Source organism: Cottoperca gobio, chromosome 24 (assembly GCF_900634415.1).
Source record: "Cottoperca gobio chromosome 24, fCotGob3.1, whole genome shotgun sequence".
In the NCBI taxonomy this organism is placed as follows: Eukaryota; Metazoa; Chordata; class Actinopteri; order Perciformes; family Bovichtidae; genus Cottoperca; species Cottoperca gobio.
The window spans coordinates 7,483,451-7,499,741 of NC_041378.1; the positions used below are offsets into that span (position 1 = coordinate 7,483,451).

The 16,291-nt window shown below is 39.6% G+C and overlaps 3 protein-coding genes across 5 annotated transcripts in view; 2 read left to right on the plus strand and 1 right to left on the minus strand.

Moving 5' to 3' along the window:
• The first annotated feature begins 615 nt into the window (after window positions 1-615).
• On the plus strand, window positions 616-5,924 carry LOC115003840 (cleavage and polyadenylation specificity factor subunit 6). 2 transcript variants are annotated; one of them, XM_029425781.1, is made up of 7 exons: window positions 616-807; window positions 2,572-2,660; window positions 2,869-3,018; window positions 3,222-3,335; window positions 3,666-3,713; window positions 3,756-3,830; window positions 4,710-5,924. In XM_029425781.1, exons 2-7 carry the CDS (start codon window positions 2,572-2,574, stop codon window positions 4,798-4,800), a joined length of 567 nt encoding a protein of 188 aa, XP_029281641.1. In that variant the 5' UTR covers window positions 616-807; the 3' UTR covers window positions 4,801-5,924. The 2 variants fall into 2 exon arrangements, with proteins under 2 accessions (XP_029281641.1, XP_029281640.1); XM_029425780.1 differs by having other exon boundaries at window positions 3,666-3,830; window positions 4,710-5,915.
• Window positions 5,925-7,320: 1,396 nt separating this feature from the next.
• mrps10 (mitochondrial ribosomal protein S10) lies at window positions 7,321-9,827 on the minus strand. The gene is made up of 7 exons (XM_029425779.1): window positions 9,680-9,827; window positions 9,449-9,501; window positions 8,537-8,606; window positions 8,307-8,446; window positions 8,109-8,217; window positions 7,794-7,883; window positions 7,321-7,678 (listed from the first exon to the last, which is right to left on the minus strand). Exons 1-7 carry the CDS (start codon window positions 9,749-9,751, stop codon window positions 7,598-7,600), a joined length of 615 nt encoding a protein of 204 aa, XP_029281639.1. The 5' UTR covers window positions 9,752-9,827; the 3' UTR covers window positions 7,321-7,597.
• Window positions 9,828-10,565: 738 nt separating this feature from the next.
• The window catches only part of tulp4a (TUB like protein 4a), a 31,070-nt gene continuing 25,344 nt past the window's right edge, over window positions 10,566-16,291 (plus strand). Inside the window, exons 1-2 of one of the 2 annotated variants that reach the window (XM_029425168.1) lie at window positions 10,566-10,627; window positions 11,930-13,122. In XM_029425168.1, coding sequence (XP_029281028.1) covers window positions 12,871-13,122 — 252 coding nt within the window. In that variant the 5' untranslated portion in view covers window positions 10,566-10,627; window positions 11,930-12,870. The remainder of the gene's footprint in view (window positions 10,628-11,929; window positions 13,123-16,291) is intronic. The other variant, XM_029425169.1, reaches the window with a different exon arrangement.

A 16,291-nucleotide genomic window follows, 5' to 3' on the forward strand; every position in this document is an offset into this window, starting at 1 on the left:
TAGTCAAGGTCAGAAGTTTTTTTAGAAACAAAGAAAAACGATAACATTGTGATTACTAAATGTAGTCCATCTGAAAAAATGTTTTTCACTGTGTGCATATTGATATTTAACTTGTTGAGTTCATATAGGCTATGCCAATTTATGATTGTGCTCCTTGTAGTTTCTGGGATACAGCCATTTTCTTATCATACTATATTTAGCCTTAGGCACATGGGACCACTTTTTTAAAATAATTAAATATATATATATTTTTAAACCCATGTAGTCCCATGTGCCCAAAACTAAATATAGTAGGTCTATGTTAAGAAATACTCACTTTTCAGCCAAACGGTTTTAGCAATTTTGAAAATTTCGTCAGATTCACTCTTTGGTAAGCTCAGATAACACTTCCACTAAAGGAAATGGGTACTTCTACAATAAATGTGTGTTATTTGTGTTGAACTTGGCCCAGTTATTAACTTCAGTATGAGCTGTACAATTAGAATGGACGTCAGGCGATTCTTCCAATCAGAACACTGAAATATCAAACACAGGCTGACCGAGAGCAACAAGTAGCCAATCAGACACCAGCATTCCTGCATGTGGGCGGGCCCATCCACATAATGTATTCCTCGCAAATAAATCCCAACCTGGGATGTAGTAGGCTATAGTCTGACGAAGCCGCCATTTCAAAGCGCAAAAGAGCCACAAAAGCTGTAGGAAACTTTGTAATTTTTTTATTTTTCTAATATATATATATTTGTTTTTAATAGCTAGGAGGAACATTTATTACTTTTTGAATCTACCTCGCTTGCATCACCAAATGAAGTAAGTCCCATCTCCGTGTTTCACCAAAGCCTTTGAAAACAACAGAAACGCCCCTTTTATACATGACTAGTTAACGTTTAGATACACACTTGTTATTTGGCTTATTTATTTCGTATTTTATTTATAGGAAAGTGGCTGTCCAAACGTTGAATACCTACTTGAATACTATTTATAACACCGCAACTATTTTTTGACAATATACTGTGTGTCAGGTCAGGTCGGCTCTGCGGTGTTTGTTCCAGGAATTAGTCAGGCCCCTTTGTATAATAATTTAACCAGCTAGGCTCGACATTAGCTCCTGTATGCTGAACAGTATTAATGAGTGTTATTAGATACTTAGAAGTGTATTTGTTGAACAGGGCCTCTCTGATGGGCCTAACTTGAAATGTAAGAGCTCACACAGCGCCAACCGCCTCTTCGGATCAGGATAACAATGTTTCCATGACGCTCGACGTGCCTGTGGCTCTGTAGGCTTATTTACTTTAAAGAAACCCACTGTGCATGGTTACTGTCTCTCAAGTTTATATGCATTAGAGACACTTCATTTGGAGCAATAACTGCTCCACAAGTGTCTATCTAGATATCTATGTAAATGGGTATCCACAAAGAGTCTATCCTCATTGAAATAAATGTGATGCACAAAATATTAGAAACACCATTCAGTAGGCCTACAGCACAATACAATTCAACAACACCACAAACTGCAGCCTCCAAAATGACCATAAAGAAAGATAACAAATTATCTCTAATCCTATTATTTTTACACTTGCAAGTATTGTTTTTTGACCATTTATGAAGAAATAATGTTCCTTCAGGGAGACAGAGTATGAAATAGTACGCTCATGGTGACCTTATCATACCTTTTTTAAAGAGTTTATCTTAGAATTAGGTTATTTTTTTAAAGGCTATTTGACCCTTAAACTCATGGGATTTGCTGGATCTTCAGCCAAAGTATCAGACACACCGGAAGAAAAGCAAGTTACAGGTGCCTTTTTCAGGTTTTGAAAGTCACTATTAAAATGCAAATTCCCCAGATATTTTAAGTGGCAGTTTCCTGCTTAGCACCCACGATCCTTCCCTTACCTTTCCCCTATATTACAAGTCACAGATGCTACATTTTACAGTAGTGATCCAGGCCTTGGAACTATTAATAATTTTCCCTTTGACTTTGTCTGTGCTTAACTTGCTAAATTGTCAACTGCTTCAGTATGAGGCATGCACAGTCTGTCTCACCCGATAATGGAGCAATGCAGGGAATGCAACACTGAGGTTTCATGTGTCCAAGATCTGCTGATTGACATTTAAACAGCCTTGCGTCACATTGTAGAAACGCGTACCTTAATATATTGTTTGACAGTAAGTAGTTTTATCAAAAATGATTGCAGGAAAGCAAAAGGTGGTAAAGATGACTATTGCTTTGCATCTAAGTGTCAAACATGTCAACATGAGACTCCCATTTCTTAAAATCATGCTAGATTAGATTAATCATGAAGGATTACCTTTATAGCTCATAAGAACCCACAGTGACACAGATGTCACACACCTTACTTCTTTATGATTTTTTTTTTTGATTGGTAAAATGCCCTAATTTTCCTTTGTACAGAATTAGGGGAAAGAAAATAATTTTTGCATGTAGAAAACTTTTTTATGTCAAGGCAGGTGTTGTATATGTCTTTTATCTTTTGTGTGTAGGAAACATGAGAATGTTATTGTTTATTAAATAGGGACAGTGCTGTATATTTATATTGACCATCATCATTTCAGATGGATGCTGACACAGAAGAAAATGTGACGGAAACTTCAAAAATCTCTAAGGATGAATCTCGGAAAACCTTAATGGACAACAAATTTAGGTAAGTCTAATGGTTCCTTACAGTCTAATACTGTATTTATGGATACATACGGGTTATCTGTTGCATCCGATGATTTCTGGGTAAGTGAAGCTTTAATTTATCTCACTGCACGCTGGCAAAACCCAAACGCAAAGTGGCCTTTACATGACTGCATTAAGATCAGTGGCAGAGTGCGAGTTTTCTTCATATATTTTTTTTATCTCTTCAGGGGTCATGGGTTTAAAAGCCGGGGTCGAGGGGGTCGGATGAGTCGAGGCGCCATGTTTGGTGGGCGGGGCATGATGAAAGGGTTTGGTCCACCTGGATATTGGAGGGGCCAAGGGAAAGATGGAGCCATGAATGGATTTTCACCCATGAGGTACGGACATTTGAAATGTACGTAGTGCTAAGTATAAATTAGAAAATGTTGCTTTCATGAATGAGTTAGTATGCAAACAAATGATGTGCTTATGAATCGTGTACGCGAAATGCATTTTTTGTAAAAGGTGATATGTGCTGTATTTAAGATTAAAAGGCTTAACTTTTTCTGGGTAAATTTCACTTCCTGTCCTTTCCTTGCAGAGGAATGAGGAGGATGCGACCTTTCCCAGGCCTAAGAGGTCATCGAGGTAGGGGTGGACCAATGGGCATGGGCCCTCCTCTTCACCTCAGGGGCCACTACCCACCCATGCACAGGTAACCACCTCACACACAATCATATGCACAGAAAGACACGGCAGCCAAATGTACTGTACAGGGTTGTTTGTCTAAGATTAAAGAATAATCCTCTTGATTTTACCTGAAAAGATTGTTTTACTTTACGCTAGTGTAGACTAAGTACCATACATTTGAGCCCTACCTTTTTCATGGAGCAATTTATCTTGTCACTTTTGCTTCCAATGGGTTAATGTGTTGTCAGTCGACTGATCCCACATTTGCATTAACACTGGCTCAAGTGTATCACTACAAAAGGTTTACTCTGACTGAAAATGTACACAGAAAAGTGTATTGTATTGCTGTCTGTAGGTACGAACACCCTCCTCCACGTCCTCCACGTCCTATTGGTTTCAGAGGGTATTCACGACTCCCTCGAGGGTATTCACGACTCCCTCGAGGGTATTCACCACACCCTCGAGGCCGTGGCATGCTGCCCCCTGGACTTCACGACTTCTACCCCTGCGGCCCAAGAGGGTAAGAGCTGTTTGAATATTAATATCAGTGTTTCCCCTAGGTTTACTGCTTTGGGGGGACGCTGACTGTACTATTTAGTTCCCTCCTCTCCTTTCCTCCGCTCTGTCTCTGACTGTAGGTGTGTGCGCACGTGTGAGTGTGTGTGTGTGTGTGTGTGTGTGTGTGTGTCGGGAGCGAAGCCCCGCCCTTCGCTACACAGAGTGGAGGACAGAATGTGAATGCGCAAAGTAGACAGTACACACTGAAACGTGCACATAAATTAGATAAATAACATAAGCGTTTAGTTGATTTAATAAAAGAGCATCTGTTCAATGTGAAAAGTGAGTTGTAAACAAAAAAACAAAAACCTTGAATTTCAGGGGGGGGCACGGGGCTTCGTTGGGGGGGCGCGCGCCCTCCCTGAAACAATGGTAGGGGAAACGCTGACTATCACGCTTAAGCTTTGCAAGTCACAATTCTCGGCACTTTCCTTGCATGCTTTAAAGATTCCTAAATAGATTAAAATTTCACCTGGTTAGCACTTGAGACGTGCTTACACTAGTTATTAAAAATATGCAGCAAAATGTGAGGGTTGTGACACAATGCTCAGTACTTTCTGTCCGTTTTCTCTTATACCTCATTCAAAGTGAAAGCTTTTTTTACTTTAACTTCCCCCCCTTTCCAACTATACCAACTGCGCTGCTATTTGAAGCCAGGCTCTTAAATGGTGCATGGAATAATGAAAATATATTACATTATATATTGCCTTTGAAAGGTTCACAATAAGTGAGAGGGGATGACTTCCCTGTCAGGAATAGTTCAGATGGCTGCTCTTATCAGAGTGTGCCTCCTATTGGCCAAAGCCAAGAATCCAATGTGTGATTTTATGCTTTTACACAGCTACCAAAATGGACCCTTCTCTCCTCCACCTCACCCCCCACCTGGCAGAGGCCAGAGGTGGCCAGGGCCCCCTGGTGGCCGACGCTTTTAACACAGCCTGCCCTAAAAACAATAACCAAACGCTTGTTAATGTAGAAGGGGCCTAAAGTGGTGCAGTAAAGGCTCCCTAATTATGTGTTACACAAAGTCTCTGAGTATCTTCATGACTATACTCTGTGGCCAAATGTCTGGTCTTTGATATTGTCTACTGACAAATAAATAATGTGAAAATGACTAATGGCAATGTAAAAATGCCTCACGACTTTAACAATGTAAAGGCATTCTGGTATCTATGTTACAGAAATACTGTTGGTACTGTAGGAACTATTTGACATTGTTGATAAAAGTTTGAAACAGCTGTTCTCAAAGGGGGAAAAGAGGAAAATTCTTGTCAAAGTTCATTAAATGTTATGTGGTTCTTGCCTTAAGAAACTTTCCTGCTCCGTAAATAAAGAAAAAAGAAATGGGTGACTGTATATTTGAAAGTGGGGCAAGATGGGTAAAAATGAATTAAAGAGTGCACAACAGCCCTTGAGCACCACTGTAAACTAGCTTAGTACACCGTGGACCTCTCTGACCTTTCCTTTTGTTACATGGAAATAGATATGTATCATAACCTCACCAAGCAGTGCGCTAAATATTGTTTTAACACTTGCATCTTTTTCAAGTGAAAAGCTTGTCAAGTATACGTGAGCATTTCATTTTATATTTGATATCGTTAATGTGCAGTATTGCTGTTTGGAACATTAATGTTTGTCTTCAGCAAGCTATCTTGTAATGACAAAATTGGAATGGCATTATAAATGAATAGTATATTGAAATATATATATCTAGTAGATTTTATAAAGCAAATTCATTTTAGTATTTGCTTCAGTTAAGGACAGTAATTAATCTTGACTGTGTTTTTTGATGTGTTTATAAATACATTATTTACTGTAAGTAACCTAACGTTTGTGAACCTGTGAATGTGTCAAGACATATGACGTAGTCGTGGAGAAAACAAATAAAAATAAAAATAAACTCAACTTCTCTTTTTTTTTTGTTTATTCACAAACAAGTCTGAGAGTTGTCATAATAATATATCTGTAATATATGCAAGTGATTGAATTGCAATGTCAAAACTAGAACTGTACACAGTAACAGTGTTTCATACTTGAAAGTGAGCATTTTATCCATGTAGAGACAACTGCAGATATGCACATAATTATATATATATATATATATATATATATATATTTTGGAAATAAACGTAATATACAGCCTGCTGATTTACTGCAGATAAAAAAAAAGGCTTACCGACTTTATAAAGATGTAACAATCCCTTGCTGTAATGCAAAAACACAATGTTCTGAAGAGACATGTATTATTAATACTGCATGTGTTGTTTACTGCTGGCACAAACAAGGATTTGGCATTATTTCTTGATGAAAGATCATTTTATACTCGATGCCACTCGGAATACCTCAACAGGTATTCATCACAGCTAGCCTGTTTCATAAATTAGCCAAGATAAGTGTTGCACTCTCCTCCTCCTCCTGCTCTGTCTGTCTTTTTCCATCTGTTCAGCACTTTCATTACATTTAGCTGCCTCTTCAGTCTCTGCAGTCCCTTCTTGTTTCTCCCTTTGGTTGATTATAACAGACTGACTGTTGTTGTCTCCTGAAGGGGGCACACAGTTCAGTTAACCTCCCGGGCCACAGGATCTCAGGCCCTCCCTCGCATCTCTCCCCTCCTTCAGCAGCAGCGTGTCACCTGAGCTCGGGCACTTCACCTGAAAAGGTGAGTCTCCTCTTGTGTCCTAATCTCTAAACCCCTCGCTCTCCGATGCCTGGAGATTCTCTCTTTCGGGAGGCAAGTTGAAACAACTATGAACTCGTACCAAACTCTGTGAGACACAGAGTACCATTGGATAATAGGTTATGGCACTTAATCTTTCATTAATGGCTACAAACAATACATTTTTGATTTTGATTTTTTGCTTGACATACATGGAAGTACATTTGTACTGTGAAAACAGATAGTAAGCACACCTTGTGGTAATGCAAGGAGGAATATGCAGAAAGACAAGGCTCTCGATTCAAAGGCTTTGTCATATGCATAAAAGCTACAGCGTAGTTGTTGGCAAAGAAAATCTTTAGTCCCAAGCTCCTCCAACAACGCAACATACAGTATACTAGATGGATCGATAAATCAGTATTATTATTGCACTTATAACTACATGTTGACATGTCAGTAGGGAAAGCACAGGCGTAAATTATAAAATTGAAATTGAACTGAATATTGTTGCATAATAAACCGGCAAATCTCCTTAAAATGAAAGTAACTGCTAAACTTCAATCACAGGATCAATTTTAAATGTTTTTACTGTTAAGCAGAGGATGAATGTTGAATTCAGTGATTTTCTATGTTTTGTATACTAATAATTCAATAAAAGCAAAAAAGAAATGTCTTGTGTGCTGGTCTTGTGTCCTACAAAATATATATATGTTCATCATACAGAACAAACCAATCCAATGCAGACAGGTAGAAGTATTATTAAAATCACAATTCCTATTAAATAACTACAAAAAGGTGAGTTAAAGAATATATTTATTGAAAAAAAAAAAGTACAATTAATTCCACACTGTTTTGTCACAGAAGAAAAACAATGAAAACACACAACTGACAGTAAATGAAGACTGTTACATGTTGAATGATAGTTCTGGTGCTAAACTCTGTATAGAGAATAAAGTTGGCATCTATATGATGAGCCGTTCACGAGTCCATGACAACAATATGTTAATATTCCACGTCTCTACTCAAACGTCTGAGAAAAACATCCAATAAGTATCTGTTGCTCGTCGCTAACTTCACTGGCTGGGCTTGTCATCAATGGGGTGCTCCTCCCACACGGGTTCAAGGATGTGATTTGGAATCTTCTCCATGGCTGTCTGATAACATGAGCAAAATGAGAGAAAACTAAATTAATTCAGGCCATTTGAATGCACAATTAGATTGAGCAGGTGGGATTGTTGCTGCTGTACAACGGACTCTGCAGTAACTTACCTGTGTCACTGCCATGGCTACACCTTCAGGGAGGTTCCTCTGGATGTACTCAAGGTAAACCTGCGCTGTGCAGCCGGTTAGATGAGACAGCTACAAACCGAGAAAAAAATCTTAAGACTCATGACCGATTCATAACAAACAGACTATCATTTTAGGGGCAAAGCCACTTGGCCTTTGTTCTCAATTTTTTGAGGGCACGAAGGCCAAATGTTAGGGCAGTAAAGCCATCAAATAAAACAATGATTTGAAGTCTAAATAATAAATGGTGACGAATTAATTTAAATCAAAGTAAATAGCCATGTTCAGGCTCATCACCTCAATGCAGCGGTAGTGTGTCCTCATCTCATACTGGACCCTGTGATTTTTGAAGATGTGAATTGACTTCAGGACTGTAAATCTCTCCATGTCCTTAGGAGGTTCGTAACTGTGGAAGAGGAAAAGATCATCAAAAATAATGTTTGAGAAAGATGTACTATGATCTTAGTAGCTTAACTCTATTAGTAGGCTACTCACACTTTGTTGATGGTGATGCCCAGCTCTTTAGCTGCCGTGGTGGCAAAGAACTCATAGCTGTCCAACACGGCCCTGTCATGACCTTTGACCAGCACTAACACCTTCTGAAACAGTGTGTCGGGCTCTTCTGTGACAGTGATCTGCAAGGAAACAAATGTAAACAGGAAAACATTTTTTAATCTTGAGCTGTTAAAAAAACAGTGAGATGATAAATTGTACTGATAACTCACTGGTGAAGGTGTTGATGAAAACACTGTTGCTGTGTGGAACGAAGTGCTGGATGCCAATGGGAGATGGGACCTGCAGGGACAGAACAGTGAATAACAAATATGTAACACTGGTTACCAAAACACTCATTTCAGCACAAATTATTCTGTAACTTTACTGTGAGACAACTGCTTATACGGTAGTTGGTCACACTCATTCCCGTTTGAAATTCAAACATGGTGCATGCTGCTTTATTGAGTAAAATGTTGACTAAAGCAAGACAATAAAAAGCCCACAGCACTATTTATATAAACTGTGGAATAATAGTCTCCTCCAATAAATACCATTCTTATTAATATTATAATTATAATAATATTTTTTTTGCCATTATGGGCTTGATCTCTATTTGTTCTCACCTGTGTTTATGGTAGTAATTGTAACTGCTGCCAAGTTGATGTTTTTTTTGTTTTCTTTACAAAAGGATAATGTACAAAAATATCAGAAAAACAAAACATATATACACAAACATATTCAGTCGGAGGTTTATGGGGGGAAAAAGTTCCCTAATTTTCCAAAACTATTTACTTTGTGTGTGGTTTAATTCGGCTCTAGAAGAAAATGTAAAAAGGATTTAGAAGATTGCTGAATTTAAAAAATGTGCACAAAGAATAAGGAAATTAAATCAGATATTCAAGAGCGCCATCATCTGGATTATCATAGCAACAAATAATATATTAAGGTTAAAATGAGTAGAAATAATTCTAACTCCCAAACACATTGAGACTACAGATAAAAAAAAAACGTGTGGGTTATTTCACAACCAAATAAAGGGATGATAAGACACTTAGCAGTGTGTAGAAAACACTGGTGCTTAATACAGTTATTAATAAACTCCGTAGCCTTCAAACGAGCGGAGAAGAAAAACTGTAGCTTACCTGATTAAATTACATTTCATGTGAGGTGAACAGGTGCCCAAAGCTCTCGGTCCCTGTAAATAAACTTACATTAGTAGACATTTAGAGAGGACATTTTCTGTACAGCCTAACCACCAATGTTACTGCTGTCAGTGAAAAAACTGGGAGATTTCGTGATTACTTCTTAAACAGTCAAGTTAGTTCATTGTTCGCATGTGTTGTTAAAAATAATTACATATGTTAGTTACTTACCAAATGTGAGACTCCACTAAAAATCCTGACCAAAGAAAACAATTCTCGTCGGAGAGCCATGGGAGCAGCCATGTTTTTGGAGAAGGTGGGTCAAAAGGAAAACTAACTTTCTCCAGTGCTGCCCTCGTGTGTACCGGAGTGTAAGCTACTACTGTGGCAACTGGGTTCATTATTACAAACTGATTTTTAATACATAGATATAGGAAATATTTTGGGTATTAATGTAAAAGATAGAATTGGTGGACACGCGTCTCTTTAACATATTGTTTGTACGGCCATGAAGCTGGTGACAATGACATGAAAACAGTCAAATGAAAGTCACCAAGACTAAATTCATGGCTATCAACGATGGAACATATTTTGGACATGAAAAAATGAACCCTTACAAGTTAATATAATATAATAATAATAATAATAATTAAAAAAAAAAGATTTACCCCAAAGATAGACTCCATGACAAGGAGTAAATCTTATTTTTTTTAACCGTAGCCTAACCCTCAACACCCCCTCTCATACTACCTACCAGGATAATGAAAGAAACATTGCAATAAAGTATTAAAACAAATGTTGTAGATTAAACAGTCTAAAAGGAATATAGCTCCATTTAAAGCAGCTACAACATTATAATTGCAGTACACGTTAATGCTCAAGTAATAATAATCCAATGCTTCAAAAATAATAATGGAAAAATACTTGTTATACATTTCTTGGGCAGACCAATGTTATCTGGCTTTTTATATGGTTTGACAATAATGCACGTATCGTTTCATCGTCATTTGTAAGAATATACAATTAAATTGTAAACACTACAGTTACTGATGAGAACTGTACTAATTTAATTGGTCTACATCATGTGCCTGGCACGTGACACAGCGGTCGGGCCCTGCCAGTGTTCAGTAGCAGGCTGCAGGCAGAGGAAGGAAGAAGCAGCAGCAGTTCAGAGCAGAGGTAAGCACTTCACTGGCCATTGATGTTTCTCCGGCTTTGTTGACAACAGGTCTGATATTACTTTACCACTTGGTCCACTACATCACTTACGTATGAGTATTATGAATAGCTACGTGCTAATATAAAAAGAACCGTTAGAATAAACAGTCAGCTAACGTGCTAGCCATAGCCAGTTAGCGACTAGTGCCAGCGGCGGATGGACGCAGCCAGTCTCCGCTGATGGTGGTTCAGGTTCAGCTAGCTGGTCGGTTAGCCGGTTAGCTATCACTGTCTGGCTGCTCTTTGTGGAGGAGACAACAACACAGGCAGCGTTAGCTGCCTTCACGAGCATCTCGGTTAGCTAGATTAGCGTTACTGCACAAAGAAGATGCATTAAAACAGGGAAGATTATTCCCGCTGCTGACATGTTTTGATCAGTGGAGCCCACACAGCTCTCTGTTTGGATCCACCAACACCCAGGATCTAGCTATCTGTAGCTAGCAGGCAGCTCACGGTGATGGGTGTTTGGGCTGTTTTGGCTTCATCTCACGGGCTTCAGCAGTAACGTTATTTTTTAATTGTCAGTAAGCAACGTAAATATCACTGGGTCTTTCTTTACATTAACGGTAGAACAAACATGGCATGTTTTACTGTATTTCTTTTGCTAGAGGAAAATGAGATGCTCTTGTACCGTCATCTTCTATAGTCTTCGTTTAATTGGTGTGAATACTATTATTTCTCATTGTGACAAGTGACTTAATGGAAATGTCCATTATATTCTGCTACACCAGATGTCCATCGGGTGTCATTTTAATGTCAGATGACAATAAATTGCATCGTGAATTTTGACGTCCGTTAGTGCCCACGGGTCTGTCTGTCTTGTCCGTCCGATCTTGTTGGATATCTTTTATAATCACTGTCTAATTTGTTTTTTCTCCCCCCTCTTTTAATACTTTTGTTTTCCTATTTTACCCTTGCTTTGGTACATCATTGTAGCTAGCCATAATACAACGGGTAAAGCTAGAATGATACATAGTTCTTCTAAATAATTCAGCAATTAGTTAAATATTCTTCCGCTGCGCAGGATAGTCCTCGAAATAAAAATGATAAGTAACGGTAAGTGAGTGGTAATTTTAGGCTAGCGCATTAATATTTAAATTAACGGCTGTGGGCGGTTAGTGCTTCCTGCGCTTGTACCGTGACACCGTCCGCTTGTCCGCTTTATTAAACCGTTTTTATTTTTTATTTAAATAATATACGCTTGTTTATTAGATAGCGACAGTTTCTGTGTGATGATGACATGCTCTTTTTTCTATTATCCAGCAGTCCTCCATGGGATCCCCGAGGCGGGTTGATAAGGCAGATTGGCTGACGTGATGACGTTCCCGGGAGAAGAGGCTCTCCTGCGGGCTGACAGCTGATGGAGTCCCCGCTCCTCCTCTCACACACACAGCCGGGGTCGTATGAGGAGGACACGGAGCCCTGAAATCAAATCAAATCAAATTCAAATCAAATTTATTTGTATAGCCCAATATCACAAATTCTACATTTGTCTCGGTGTGCTTTACAGACTGTACAGGCTACGACACCCTCTGTCCTTAGACCCTCGCATCGCACAAGGAAAAACTTCCTAAAAGAAACCCCATAATTAAAGGGGAAAAAATGGAAGAAACCTCAGGAGCAACTGAGGAGGGATCCCTCCCAGAAATGACACACTGAACTGGACAGAAACATTACTAACATCGACTGGGTGAAGCACTGGGATATGTTGAGTGGAATGGATGCATCTCCTGCTGATGAGTTTACAAGCTAAAGCTTCCTTTTTTTGGATGTTTGTTTTTGATCAGCTGACAGGAGTCTGGAATCAGTAGATTTCAAAATAAGTTTCCGGTACTCTCATCTGTTGCCTTGTCATTGAAACATCATCAACAAGGCAGCTCACTGATCAAACACATCACAATGACTTGAATGAGTGCCTTTTGTTGTGTATGCAGCGCATGATATCTTAAATCCAGCAGTTTTGTGACCTCATTTGTACTTTTAGGGAAGTGTTCACTGATCACCTTTTAATCAGTATTGCAAATCACCGAGATAGCCGAAGGAACGCGCAAGTATTATGCTCTGTTGTCGCACATCCGACACCAAACCAGTAACCTCAGCGGAAGGAGAGGGGCTCATAACGGTACCGACCCCATCCGAAGAACCCCCCCCACCCCTCTCTGGGTATTTGTTTAATATCCCCAGGAGTGTTGAGAACTGCTGGCATGTTCGCCGCCGTGGAGCATGGCCCGGTCCTCTGCAGCGACTCCAACATCCTGTGCCTGTCCTGGAAGGGCCGGGTGCCCAAGAGCGAGAAGGAGAAGCCCGTATGCAGGAAGCGCTACTACGAGGAGGGCTGGCTCGCTACCGGGAACGGTCGAGGAGTTGTCGGGGTCACGTTCACGTCAAGCCACTGCAGACGGGACCGGCCCACCCCGCAGAGAGTAAACTTCAACCTCAGAGGACACAACAGCGAGGTAAGAGGAGTTTCATGAGAAAAGTATATAACATAAACAAATAGCATAAGTCATTCCTACTCAATTAAAATGACTGACATGTGCTTTGGAAAGGGAACCCCATCATCTCAAATGATCAAAAGCAGATTGCTTACATTGATTCTATTAAAGATATAACATGGTACATTAAAAAGCTTCTTAATAATAGATAGATAATAGGTAGAACACTTGAAATAAGTTACTTTACACATCCACCCTGCTTCTAATTCAAATAGTCCTTTACACTATAAAGACTTACAACATACATTTCTCAACATTTATCCATAAATGTGATGCAGGGGTATGAAAAATGACTGCAAACTGTTAACTTGTTATTACTGTGTGTTCACAGAAATAGGATTTAAGAGTAGAGCCGTAGCAGATTTCCTGCCCCTTTTTTTTCCTTTTCCCAGCTGCTGGGTCAGGTGCAGAACAATGTCCTTGAAGTTACTAGTCTTTGTACTTATTTAGGGCAGGTGTTTGGCAACAAGTATCTTATCTAGCACAAAGATAGTCCACTTTAGTTAAATGATGTCCGACCCTGACTGCGCCATGATTTGCTGAGAGTTTCAGGTCTTTCTTCAGCAGGGCTTTTCACAGTTTTAACTAGAATGAGAGAGTAATCTGTGAAATCATCTTTTGTAGTTTTTGGTTGGAAGTAAGACCTGCATACTCTCAGTAGTTCATGGTTTGACACCCCTGCGTTAGATCTCCATGCTGCTCCTAGTCACAACATTTCCCTGCTCCACCCTCTGGCATTGCTCTTTTCTCTCATCATGGTTATACCCTCCAAAGTTTCCCAACCACTAGTGGACTAAGGCCATTTATTTTGTCATTGGAAATATCAGCGGAGTAATGTCGAGGTTTATTGCCCGCCATGTCTATGAATATTCCCGTCAGTATATAGCAGTGCTGGCACAAGTGGAGATTGCACACAGGTTGCGTTTTCTCTTTTAGTGGGTGTCGCTGTTGGTCAGATGGAGCAAGGTGCTGTGTCAGCATTCCATAAGGCAGCTGAGGGGAGAGTGGATGAATCCCCGCAGAGAGTGACTGAAGCGCAGCAGAAATGTCATTTAACTCTGCCCACTTGAATGTGGGCCAAGTACTGAATTTTTCCTTTTGTTATTTTGGTGCATGCAGTATGGAGGAGGTTACACCTACATAACTTTAATTTACTCACTTTTTTTCATGTGTATTTGACTTTATCCACCTATTTGGGCTGCTTAAAATTAATTATGACACGCATGTTTTGTGTATTAAAGATACCAGTATCGATGACTACGTTTACACGCATAAAATATTGGTGTTGGACTTGTACGACCGTGCTTACAAACTCTCCCTCTTTCATTCAGTAACCACGTTCTTGAAAAGGTCTGCGTTGCAATATTTGCGCAAATTCAAAAACATGTTGATATCCAAGTCTTTCATAATGTTTGAAAGTAGATGTGTTTCTGACTAAAAATGTGGGCTTTTCTTTTGGGCATGCAGCTCTACCCAAACCTTGCAAACTCTTCGCTAGTTGGTTTGTGTCCAATGCAGGGAGTTGATGGTGAACAGGCAAGATGCTGTGTGTCGCAGACTTTGGTAAAAACCCCAATTCAGATGCAGACTCCAAATGTGCTGTATACATGTCCAGAGATGATCTAAAACCTGAATAATATTAGCGTACCCGACGTCTTAATCTGAAAATGCTACATTCTGAAAAAGGCCTATTTCGAAATATCTAAATGCAATATGCTGTTTACATGACCCATATCAAATGTGGAATATTAGTGTGCATGTAATGGAAGTTAAATCATATTGTTGCTTTTCTTTTAACTGGATTCCCATTTGGTGTTGCAGAAGCAGCAACTGACCATCAAAATTAAAACACATTACATGTCTCATTTTCAGTACATCATGCTTTATTCATCAAATGTTTTTGACCGTCTTTGCCTTCATCATCAAAGTTTGGTGACTAAAGCATGGTGTACTGGAGGAGAGATGTTTACATTTTGATGAACTTGCATTAAAGCGCACACTGGTCGGCACCTAGCTGTGCGTTCTCAAAGCTAGAAGTCTCATCATTCAGTCGCGTCCATAATTTACCCCATAGAGCTTTGCGTTTCTGACTTTACTGTAACGCTGTTTACACATATGTGTGTAATTTTTGGCATCTATCAAGATGCTTTTCGCATTAAACACAGATGAAACTTGGAGAGAAGTGCACATTTCCCCGCTGCCCTCTGACCTCATCCGAGCACCCGTAATAAAAGAAGTAATGTCCTCTCCACCTCCTCTCTAGATTTGATAAAAAGCAATCAATAAATGCTTTGTGAATTGCCAAATCCATCACCCGTCCACCCTATGCATAATTTGGGGTTTCTGACAGTGGTGGAAATCACACTGCCTAATGAATTTTGTCAAGTTATGACAGATCTGTTCACTCACCCACGTAATTTTCTGTCCCAGTTCTGATAAGGAGAGGAGATATTGCTGTTTGTAGTTTACAGTCCAACTCCAATGACCCCCAGAGCTCAGTTGGTATATAGTCTGCAGTTCTGTCTAGGTATTCAAATGTGTTTTAGAACAAGCAAAAACTCTACTCGAGCTAAAAGTATTTAATTATATTTTTGTTTAAAGCGTTATGTCAATACATTTGGGTAACCTTTCCTTGTCTTCGAAAGCTGCACGCTCAGCAGTCACGTCCCTTGACAGCCCTGTCCTTTAAACGTCAGCACTGTCATTGAACACTTGTCGTCGTTGGTGACGTGTGTCCTTTCACGTAAATTAGCTCAAGTCATGTTATGAATGACTGCACGCACAAAAATGCAACATGAACTCATCCTGTAGGAGTCCGGTCCTGCCAAGATCAATACTCATGCCAGCATCCTTAAGTTTGGCCATTATTCCTGTTGATGTATCAGACCAGAGTGTCCTGTGATCATTCTAATGTAAGCCAACATCTGAATGGATGTGTCTCTTGGACTTGGCCCAATATGGGCAATGTAGTAAAGTACAGGGCGGATCTTAAGCTGTCAGACATCTGTTAAGAAGAGGGCAGACGGGTAGAGGACTGTACTCCTGTAGAGTGTTGCACTGCCTCTCCCTGGATAAAGGGTATGATTTACACTTGAGCCCACCCTTGATTTAATAAAAGAAAACGAAAATG

What these genes read in the sequence shown, in the direction of transcription:
- LOC115003840 (XM_029425780.1), top strand. Translation starts at nt 2,572, where the DNA reads ATGGATGCTGACACAGAAGAAAATGTGACGGAAACTTCAAAAATCTCT. An exon ending in TTAATGGACAACAAATTTAG is followed by an intron (nt 2,661 to 2,868) that starts GTAAGTCTAATG and finishes TTATCTCTTCAG; the next exon opens with GGGTCATGGGTTTAAAAGCC. An exon ending in CACTACCCACCCATGCACAG is followed by an intron (nt 3,336 to 3,665) that starts GTAACCACCTCA and finishes TGCTGTCTGTAG; the next exon opens with GTACGAACACCCTCCTCCAC.
- mrps10 (XM_029425779.1), bottom strand. Translation starts at nt 9,751, where the DNA reads ATGGCTGCTCCCATGGCTCTCCGACGAGAATTGTTTTCTTTGGTCAGG. An exon ending in ATGAAATGTAATTTAATCAG is followed by an intron (nt 8,607 to 9,448) that starts GTAAGCTACAGT and finishes CTGTCCCTGCAG; the next exon opens with GTCCCATCTCCCATTGGCAT. An exon ending in CACACTACCGCTGCATTGAG is followed by an intron (nt 7,884 to 8,108) that starts GTGATGAGCCTG and finishes CTCGGTTTGTAG; the next exon opens with CTGTCTCATCTAACCGGCTG.